Source organism: Sander lucioperca, chromosome 2 (genome assembly GCF_008315115.2).
Source record: "Sander lucioperca isolate FBNREF2018 chromosome 2, SLUC_FBN_1.2, whole genome shotgun sequence".
Taxonomy (NCBI): domain Eukaryota; kingdom Metazoa; phylum Chordata; class Actinopteri; order Perciformes; family Percidae; genus Sander; species Sander lucioperca.
The window spans coordinates 13,109,191-13,119,335 of NC_050174.1; the positions used below are offsets into that span (position 1 = coordinate 13,109,191).

A 10,145-nucleotide genomic window follows, 5' to 3' on the forward strand; every position below is an offset into this window, starting at 1 on the left:
TGGAAAAGTCATAGCCTGGTGTTGTGTGTATGCGCAATGCTATGTTACAACTGCATGCATAAATAGAGCCATGCTACGTTGGCTTTTTGTGAGGATTGACCTCATTGTTTCCGTTTGTGTTTTTTTTTTTTTTTTCTTCCTTCCACAGCTCGATGAGTCAAAAGACTTTGAAGAGAGGAAGATGATCCGTGCAGCCATGAGAGACCTTCGCAAGAGAAAGAGAGGTAACAGCAATCTTCTGCCTGGTATTCCAACCACATCAAAGTTTTTGCTCCATCATTTTATCATGACAACTGCTTTCTTTCAAATCATCTAAGGTAGACACGTCGCCATTACAATCAAGCCTGATGAATTTAATTTACTCACAATTTCTGCATGATTTCTATCCATTCTGCCCTCAGAGGCCATGCTGGGATGTACTCAAGAGGAGATAGGTAGGGCAGGTTGGTGTGCAGTGTGCATTAACAATTGATACTTGCCTGCGTTTGTCTTTTTGTGTGCACCATCCTGTCATTGTCGGACCACAACAGTTTATCTCTCAGACCTCTGTGGTGGATGATGAAGGATTTGTTGACAGTTTTGTTAGAGTGCATGAATCCTGGTTTCCTACTCACCTCAGTGTGCAGCAATATTGTTGCTAAAACGTGTACCACATTTGGTGTATTCTGTGTTTTGCTGTGAGCACTTGCCATATGGTTTCACCAGGCGTCTGGTTGCATTAGGCTGACAGTTGAAGCTCCTTATTTGATTCCCAGATCTGTAAAGGTTCAGTGCACTCAGTGGCATGGAGCATACCAAGGGCAAAAAACCCACTGCATAGTAGGTTTAAATAATGCTCACTCTCAGGTAAAAGCTTTAGGTAGCCCTGCAGGTGTTAAGGTGTTATCAGTATTCTGGACATTGTTGAACTTGGCACAGCCTTCCATAGAGGACGGTCAGAGTGTGTTTGCTCTCTTTGATCTGTGATGTTTGTGCAGTACATACTACTTGACAGCTTTGGCTCAGCTCCGAGCTTCCCATGTGTGGGTGCTTGTGTGTTCAGAGGAATTTTACGGTACTATGGAAAAAGAATCCTGAAATGTATCGCTTCAAATTTGGAAGCCCTGTTTTAATCCATCTTTGTGGCAGTCAGATGAGGTGCTGTCAGTTTGTTTAGGACCTTTTGTCCTCCTCCTCCTCCTCTTTTTCCACTTACATCATCTCTCCACCTCTCTGTCCCTTCTCTCTGTCCCTTCTCTCCTCTCCTCCACACCAGACCAGAGAGAAAAGGAGCGCGAGACCCGTCTGCAGGAGCTCCGGCAGCAGAGAGAAGAGCGAACACAGAAAGGCCTCGCTGGTGTCGGAGCAGGAGAGGTGGTGATGAGGAAGGTGGAGAAATCAGCAGATGGCTCCAAACTCAGTCAAGTCACCAAGACAGACCGCTTCGCTTCATCTGGTAGTTTTTTCTTTTCTCTTTCCTTCCTGCATTTCTGAAACCTTCTTTTGAACCTTTTTTGAACCTGTATTTTAACCACTCACAGTGACTTGTTCACAATTGCAAGACACAAAAGGCATCTTGGGAGGTAAAAGTTAACAGTAAAAGCAGATGAAAAACAAATTGTAAGGCTACTGACAGACGGATATGTCCAATATGTACATCGTTTTAAGTGTTTGTTTGTGTTTACAGATGATGGGAGCCGATCAACACGCAGCACTGTCGTCGAGGCCAGTTATGTGCAGAAAACAGACAGTGAGTCATTACTTTATTTCTCCTAAAATTCTGTATAGTTATTACAGTCATATCACCAATATCGTTCATATATCTGTGTTTTTGTTTATTATCTTAGGAGGGACAGTCCAGTCAAAATCATTCAGCTACAGCTCTTCCACATCCTCCTCCAACACAAGCAAAAAAGTGGGCAGGTATGTCACAAAACATCAGCACAGTAATTACACTAAATTTAAAATCCGTGGACTTTCACAGATTAACTTGCTGTACGTGTCCCTGCCTCAGTGTATTTGATCGCGAGGATGACACATCATCTCGCAGCGGCAGTGGCGGGTTAGCCGCAGTGGAGCGAAGGCAGGCAGAGAGGCGCAAGGAGCTGATGAGGGCTCAGACTCTGCCGAAGACCTCGGCCATGCAGGCCCGCAAAGCCATGATAGAGAAGCTGGAGAAGGAAGGAGGAGGGTAAGGATAAACAGAGAGATATTACTACCAAACACTACCAAAGAAAGAAAAGGAGCAGGTCGAAGCATCTAAATATTAACACAAAGCTAATTTTTCTTTCAGCCCTGGAAATCAGGCAGTCGCCAAGGTAAACAAGGTCCAGCGTTCCACCAGCTTTGGTGTACCCAACGCAAACTCCATCAAGCAGATGCTACTCGACTGGTGCCGTGCCAAGACCCGCTCGTATGAGGTGAGCCAACCTGCCATGGCAACCCATTGTGTGTTTAGTGCTCATCTGTAATGTCAGCCAGTGAAGCTGTAGCTGAACCTGATGATTAAGACAAGATAGGCTGAGATAATATTTTCCTACTTTTGGAATCTTTCCATCACTTATTTGGAATTTGTCTTCTCCCTCAGCATGTGGATATTCAGAATTTTTCATCCAGCTGGAGTAACGGCATGGCATTTTGTGCCCTGGTGCACAATTTTTTCCCTGAATCCTTTGACTACGACTCCCTGAGCCCCAGCAACCGCAGGCAAAACTTTGAGGTGGCCTTCAGCACTGCAGAGTGAGTACACATAAAAAAAAAAAAAAACACGTTTGTCCCAGTAACATGTCCACTAACCACATCAGTTCTGTTGTTGTTGTTACGTTTTGACTGTAAGTGAGAGCTTTGTTGGAGAAACCACATCCACTGCAGTGAGCCTTCATTTTTCTTACGCTTGGAAGAAAAAATTGAAGAATATGAGGAGCAGAAGAAGCTACTGCAGGCTTAGCTTTCCTTAAAGATAGAAACATTATCTTCCAACCAAGGCTGCCGTGGAGTGAATACACAATGAAAATCAAACAATCAAAGCCATTTTTTCAAACAAACATTTCTCTTTCTTTGCATCATACAGGTTTTTCACACCCACCTCTCGTTTCTCTGTAAAATCCCAATCTAGCTTTTATTCAGTTTTGCCAACATCTAACTGAGCCTGAAGTACAGAGACGGACGGAGAACACGTGGAAGCTCCACTGATGTCCCAGTGTTAATTTTCCTGTCTCTCCCAGGTGTCTTGAACCACCTCAAGGCTACTACTCTAATTACTCCACCTCTAAACCTCCACTCTCCATCTGTCCTCTACTATGAGTAACTGCTGTGACACCCTCCATCTCCTCTAAACCAGAGACCCATGAGCAAACCCTTCCCAAACAACCACCAGGTTAAAACAACAAATGGACAAGCTCTCAGCTATGCCCCCAACATTTCCTCTCCTTTTACTCCTAATATCTCTCCTCTCCCTTTCTCGTCCCTCTTACATCACACCATTCTGACTTGTAATGCCCCTCCACCCACCTTTTTGTGTGTGTGTGTGTATGTGTGCTCTCACATGCTCCCAGTAGCATATTGTCCATGCTGATATGATGTACTATTCGTGCTCTCAACACCGGACTGTTACCCAACCACAGCCCCCGCATTTCCACCTTTGTGTTGCACTATCACTCACTTCCCTGGGCACTCCTGACCCTCCCAGCAGTTTGCTGTTATCTGGAATCTCAACACACACACTCTCACACACACTCCATCCTGTGCACCAGTGTGTTGTTTTTAGAGTCACCATATGGTTGTTTTTGTTTAGTTTTTTTGCAGAATCCTTGTTGTTTTTTTCATCGTGTCTTATGTTTCTGAAATGGTCAAAAGTTTCACAGAAAAAAACAACAACAAACAAAAAGGCTAAATGAGCATCACCTGACGCTCATTTGACGTTTTGTTTTGTCTTATGTGTGTGTGTGTTTGCCACATAATGTACGTATCATGATGTTCATGAAGCATGTCAACTCATGGATATAATTGTGAACACAGAGAATGTAATGTTATTGTTTCTTTTTGTGTCATTTCTCTCTCCCTCTGTCTCTTCACCCTGAATCTTTTTCGTTTTTGGCTGCTCACTGCTTTATCTGTCCCCCCCCCAACCTTCCTCTCTTTCCCACACTTTGTCCACTATCTCTGTCCTGTTCCTCCTCTCTTCTTCTTATCTGTACTTCTCCCTTCTCCTCCTTCTCTTCTTTGTTTCTATCTGTTTGGGTCTGCCTTTCCTTCCTGTCCTCGTCCTCTCCCCCCCCCCTGCTGGGTGCGGGCACAGGAAACTAGTGGACTGTCCCCAGCTGTTGGATGTGGACGACATGGTGAAGATGCGCGAGCCGGATTGGAAGTGTGTGTATACGTACCTGCAGGAGTTCTACAGAGGTCTGGTGACGAAGGGCCTGGTTAAAACCAAAAACTCCTCCTAGAGTCGCACCCCACCTAAAACTGAACCCATGGTGAGAGAGGGGGCAAACCTACGAAAGAACCTTACTTTGGTTCTGAGAGACGGGATGGAGGGAGTGTGTATGAGTAGGTGTGACTGCATGTTTTAAGCAGCTGTTAGGATTTAAATCAACCGTGGCTGTTCAGAAAACTCCTTAATTGGACACTTTTGGATATTTGATCATTCATGTTAATCTGAAGCTACTGAGGTCCAAAGTACCATACATGGTGTGTGTGTGTGTGTGTGTGTGTGTGTGTGTGTCCATGTGTGCATTTCTGCATAGTCAGACTATGGCCCAGGCAGAGAGCCAGGACCATCTGCAGCTCAACACTTTAAAAGGAACTGCTGTATCACAATGTTTCAAACAGAGAAGTTAAGAAACAAAGCAGAGAACGGAAAGGCTTTGTTGTCTCCTGACTTTTTATGTCTACAGTTCCTTAAAAAACATAACCGATTTTATGTAGTTGACATTTATTTTCTCATGTGAGAGATTTACCCTTGTGCTTTTCCTCTTACTTTGTTTGTTTGGGATGTCTGAGGGTTTACAGTAAATGGAGATATAATGCCGCCCTGTGGTCACTCCCTGCATAGCTCACATGTGAGGTCTTTGTTCCTTAAAATGGTTTATTGAAATGCGCTGCATTACTGAAGTTTATTTATAGAGAACTTTTAAAGGGTTTTCCACACTGTGCTTTAGAGAAAACAGAGACAAAAAAGGATATAAAAAAAAAGAATAAGTAGAGCATAACCACAACAAGGAGGGGTTTGTGTGTGTGTAGTTTGGTTAATGATCACGAGATTAAATATGAATATACATGACTGAACATCTGAAGAGAATATCCTCCCCTCTGCTCCATCTCAGGTCCTCTACCATCCTGTCTGTTCATCCTCCTCTTTCTCATACACACTCTCTTGTATGCTGTTCCTCAGGAGCTACGCCAACTGCATGCCTTTGCTGGAAGTGGAGGACATGATGATCATGGGTAATAAACCTGACTCCAAATGCGTCTTCACCTACGTACAGTCTCTGGTCAACCACCTGCGCAGATACGAGATGTCCATGGGTCGGCCCTGTGACCTCTGACCTGTGCTCAGTGAGGGTTCAGCCTTGACGTGGCATCACCCCTAACCCCCTGTGTGTGTGTGTGTGTGTGTGTGTGAGAGAGAGTGAGAGTTTGTTTGTCAGTTTGCTTATTTTCTTTCTTGGCAGCGGTGATGTCTATTAATTTTTTCACGTAAAGTCCACCTTTCTCCAGCAAGAGAGCGCCAACGTTTTTTATAAGACTACCTTTTAAGCTTTAAAATTTTACTTTTTTTGTACTCAGCTTTGTACTAGGTAATATTTAACATGCAGTAACTGTGGCTCTACGCCAGTGTACTGAAAAACACATCAAGAGAGAAAAGAGAAATATTTTTATAGTATTTCCCCTTAAGTTATTTATACCTACATTTTTCTCTGCTACACTTCAATTTGCTAGCATTTCTGTTGGTAATTCCACAGAAGAAGAAAAATACACCTAACCATATGATGCATTCATTTCGGTACTTTTTTAACTTTTACCAAACTCTTGTAGTATTTCAATTAAGTTATTAGAACAGGTATGTTCTTTCTTCATTGTTACAAGTAATCTCACTTTTCTGAATTCTACATTGCTACTGAGAACATGTTTCAGATTATTTGAACATTGTACCCCTCCTGTATCACTGTATCATCATAATATAACAGCAGAAATGCGTTGCAGTCAAACAAGCTTTTTATTCAGGTAGAAAGAAAACAGCAATGGGCGGTAGCCTACAGTTGAATTGTATCATTATTTGATGTTTCTTACTGCTTGACTGACAGCATATGTACAAACAAAAGTGTGTACAACAGTGCTGCCATCATCCCCAGCATCACTGACTTGCCCTGCCAAACACACTCGCACACAGCTCTTTTAGAGGGCTTCTTATTTATGCTTGAGTAGATCTTTTTGAAATATATTATTTGTCAGTGTGTACATTATGCTTTTAAAAGCTCAAGCTATCACGATGTTTTGTGAAACTAATTGGGGTCACTTTTTGAACAAGTTCATGGGCCTGATAAAAGGCCGGCTTTCTGTTTAAACGTGAGTAATCATGACTGAACATAACTGCCAATTGTACATTTTACAACATGAAGCTAAGGACATTTTTTTTAAACGAAGATTTGTATTCCGCTTGTAAAATTAAGATTCCTTTGAGAAGATGTTGAAAATCTGATCGTTTCAGAGCTGATTTTGATGAAAGTTATTTCTCAAAGCTCTGTTTTAGTAGATTTAGAGAAAGTATTTGACAATTATTATTATCACCGCTGTCCACTGACATACCTGCCACGGAGCAGTGAGTTCTGTATATAAGAGCTTAAACACGTTATAATTTCATGTTTCTGTGCACAACAGTTAAATGTGAATTCAAATTAAACCAATTTGAGAAATGAGTGTGTTTGTTGGGGATTATTGCTCTGAATCATCCCATAAAACACTTAACGTTTGCTTTTTCCACACCCAATTTTTTTAGTGTCAAACATGCTTACATTCATTCATACATCTGCCAAATCTACACTTTGAAGGAAACAGACATGAGAACATAAACATTCAACACAGCAAGGCCGAGGATGAGGTTATTTCTTTCAAATATTTTATTATTTTATTCTTTTACAATGCTTCAACTTAAATCCTCTTGTGTGTGTTCGTCAAACCCACCAGAACATGTAGCATCAGCCTCAGGCCAGTCAGACAGTTTTCAGCCTGGGGCTTCATTCGGTTTCACAGTAGGTAGGAAGCAATCAGACACACAAGAGAACTCGAGAGAGGCGAAAATCCTGAAGACAGCTGACACATGATGGACCAATAAAATGTACACACTTCCAGTCGTGTAGAGAGTAGAAAAGCACTCACAAAGCAGCCGTTTGGGTTATTATTGCTGCAAAAAATAAGAACAAATCGCAAGAACAATATGTGCAAATTCAGACTGTGGACCTTTTAAAGGCCTTTTGCTGATGCTAAGATTGTGTCCTTGCCCAAGGGCTGATCCATGAGCTGCTGGTCTTATTTTGAAATAACAAGCATGTTTGTCATCGACTGCAATAACCAGCTGGTCGTGGAGTAGCTTTGGGGCTTAGTGGTACTGTGAGATCCCTACTTTTCTCCACTCTGACGGGTTATAGGTCAGTATGCTTGGTTTCTGCATTGGGCTCTGAGGAGGCATTCTCTGTGGCAAGATGGGAAGTGGAGGGTTTATAGGCCAGCTCGTCTTTAAACGGGCTGTCTTTGGCAGGAGAAAAGTGGAACTCCTCCGGCACCTCGTCCTCAGGTTTAGCCTTCTTGTAGAAGCCCAGCTCCCTCAGCAGCTCGTTGATCTCAGAGCGGGTCATGTCAGATAGGGCGATCCGCTGTGGAGCACACACACAGGTTGCATTATAATTCCAGTTTAAATTTACTTTTTGGTCACTGTTAATGCTGCGTGAAAAACTGCATTACACGTGTTGCTCCGTATCTGCTGGATGTGTTAATTGGCAACGGTTTGCTAGGAAATTTGCTATAAGAGCTTTAAAAGGTGAAGTCAGATGTTGGTTTACAGCTTGGTGTGGAGTTCTGCCCCCAAGTGGACAAACGTATTAATGCAGCGAAAAATTACACCATCATGCCTTTATTTCACATTTGAAAAGTGAAATAAAGCAAAATGTATTTTTTTTTTTTTTAAAGTTGTTTTTAAAAATAATTCTTAAAGCCTCTGTGTGTAGGGTATTTTAAAATTGACTGTAGTAACTGGTTTAGAAAGACCCCAACCCCTTCAATTCTACAGCTCTAACCCCTGGACTATGAGAATGAATAGGCTGAAAACAACACACAAACCCTGATTTACATCATAATTGTCACATTATATCATGTAGATGCTATAATCACATCCCAAGTCTACATATAGGGGCTTTGATATTGTGAAACAAGTACAATGCAAATATAAATAAGCTGCAAAACAAAGACTTACATCCAGCTCTTCATAATAGTGGTTCAGGAGGATAAGCTCAGGGTCGGCCCCAGGAATGTGCTTCATCACCAGGTTATGGCTGAGGTAGTGATGGTCAAGGATCGGCACAGAGAGAAAATGCTGGACTTTTTACAGTGTGCAAATTATAAACAACATATTTAAGAACAAGTCACAGGAGTGTACTTGAGTCAAAGGATACTAAAGAGGAATGTCCTGGACCACAAAGGCTTTGACCTGCAAACGGAGGTGGGGATTAATGTTTTTCACTCAAAGCTTGTTTCAGTGACAGATCTGTGGGGGATTATGTGAAACTCTAGATCTACAATGTTTCTCAGTGAGCAGATTTCTTTAGGCAGGGCTTTCAGGCCTCTGGCACTGGCGCTCAGTGTGTTGTCTGTTTTGTTCCTGTTGATGGGGATAACTTACCTCTCTGAGCCTGTTCAGCTGTCATCCACCACAAGTCTGGAAAGAGACAGAACATCAGATACAGGAAAATTAAACAAGCAGCTCTCATACTTTTGAAATGAGACATCACCTAAATTAGGAATACGATAAATGACATATTCAGCCACTGAAATGTGTCATTATGCATATCTTCCTTGTGGAGCTGCAATTGTTTGGGTTAGCTTCCTTGTTCAAAAACACTTAAGTAAGTCTCTCTAATGTTCTGGTATCACTGCAGCGTTGCATCCTTTGAGAGCACAGATTTAGATTAGGCTTCTGGGATGGATGCCTAACCCATTTTTGTAGAAATCCGAGCCGCAGGTATTGAGTAGCAGGTGTGACTAACATAACAATAGCAACAGATAACATGCTTTTCTTTTACAGTGCATGGTTTCTCATAAAAAGAAGGGTTGAGTTTCAGAAACTTTTGTGCAGGAATCAGACCTCCGGTTACGCCCTCAATCCCTTTCAGGTAAGAGAATGAGAACTGTCACTTTGTTGCCGATGTTATGGTTATTACATAAAATAGACCTACATGTTGTCTACACAGTCTGTGTAGGCTACTTAATTGGGTATAGCCTATACTGTAAACGCATGGAGATCCTTCCAGTTTACTACAGCTCTATTGGAAAAAAAAATCACTCACGCATGCGCCCATCACGGAAATATAAGGACATCCATTCACACATTTCATCAAATCTGACTGAAAATGTACTCACAGCGCGGCCGCACCTTCAAATGCAACTATCAGCCTATTCTCACGTATGAGTAGCATCTTAAGCTGCGGTGTTACTGTACCTCCACCCTCGCTTTCGCCAGCCCGTCCAGTTTCTTCAGATCCACATCGTAGGCCGAGACGCAGTGAAGTAAACTGGCCAACACGATCAGCCACATTATTTCTCCTGGTTCAGATCGTGGACCAGGACTCGCTCTGCTCCAGGACTAGTAGGCTACCTGCAGATGTCTGTAGGTACGTAACGTAACTCAGCTGAAGAGAGGAGGAGGAGGAGGAGGAGGAGAGATGATGTGCGGATATGTCACGTCCGCATTTCTTGCCACGTCAAAGATTTCTCCCAGAGGAGAAATAGAGAGGCGTGGAGAGGGCGCTCATTGGTTATCTGCGAGATCCCATCAAGTTACAGTTAATCCCATAGATGTGATAGGCTATGCAATCCATGGTTAATCCAAGCAAATGTTAAAATGAAAGTATGAAATCACTTTATAAAACCATACACAGGCTGAAATATCGCCTACG

The 10,145-nt window shown here is 42.5% G+C and overlaps 2 protein-coding genes across 8 annotated transcripts in view; one reads left to right on the forward strand and one right to left on the reverse strand.

Moving 5' to 3' along the window:
• The window catches only part of smtnb (smoothelin b), a 50,432-nt gene extending 43,536 nt beyond the window's left edge, over positions 1-6,896 (forward strand). For 3 of the 7 annotated variants that reach the window (XM_035992869.1, XM_031308776.2, XM_035992873.1), the window contains 9 exons: positions 149-224; positions 402-443; positions 1,256-1,435; positions 1,667-1,729; positions 1,827-1,902; positions 1,994-2,170; positions 2,273-2,399; positions 2,567-2,718; positions 5,372-6,896. In XM_035992869.1, coding sequence (XP_035848762.1) covers positions 149-224; positions 402-443; positions 1,256-1,435; positions 1,667-1,729; positions 1,827-1,902; positions 1,994-2,170; positions 2,273-2,399; positions 2,567-2,718; positions 5,372-5,525 — 1,047 coding nt within the window. In that variant the 3' untranslated portion in view covers positions 5,526-6,896. Of the gene's footprint in view, positions 1-148; positions 225-401; positions 444-1,255; positions 1,436-1,666; positions 1,730-1,826; positions 1,903-1,993; positions 2,171-2,272; positions 2,400-2,566; positions 2,719-4,276; positions 4,455-5,371 lie in introns of all 7 variants that reach the window. The other 4 variants (XM_031308777.2, XM_031308778.2, XM_031308781.2 and 1 more) reach the window with 4 other exon arrangements.
• A 178-nt stretch (positions 6,897-7,074) lies between these two features.
• Positions 7,075-9,971, reverse strand: selenom (selenoprotein M). Its single transcript, XM_031308782.2, has 5 exons — positions 9,689-9,971; positions 8,873-8,908; positions 8,646-8,680; positions 8,447-8,525; positions 7,075-7,850 (listed from the first exon to the last, which is right to left on the reverse strand). The coding sequence occupies exons 1-5, from the start codon at positions 9,782-9,784 to the stop codon at positions 7,620-7,622; spliced, it is 477 nt and encodes a 158-aa protein (XP_031164642.1). The 5' UTR covers positions 9,785-9,971; the 3' UTR covers positions 7,075-7,619.
• Positions 9,972-10,145: the final 174 nt, after the last annotated feature.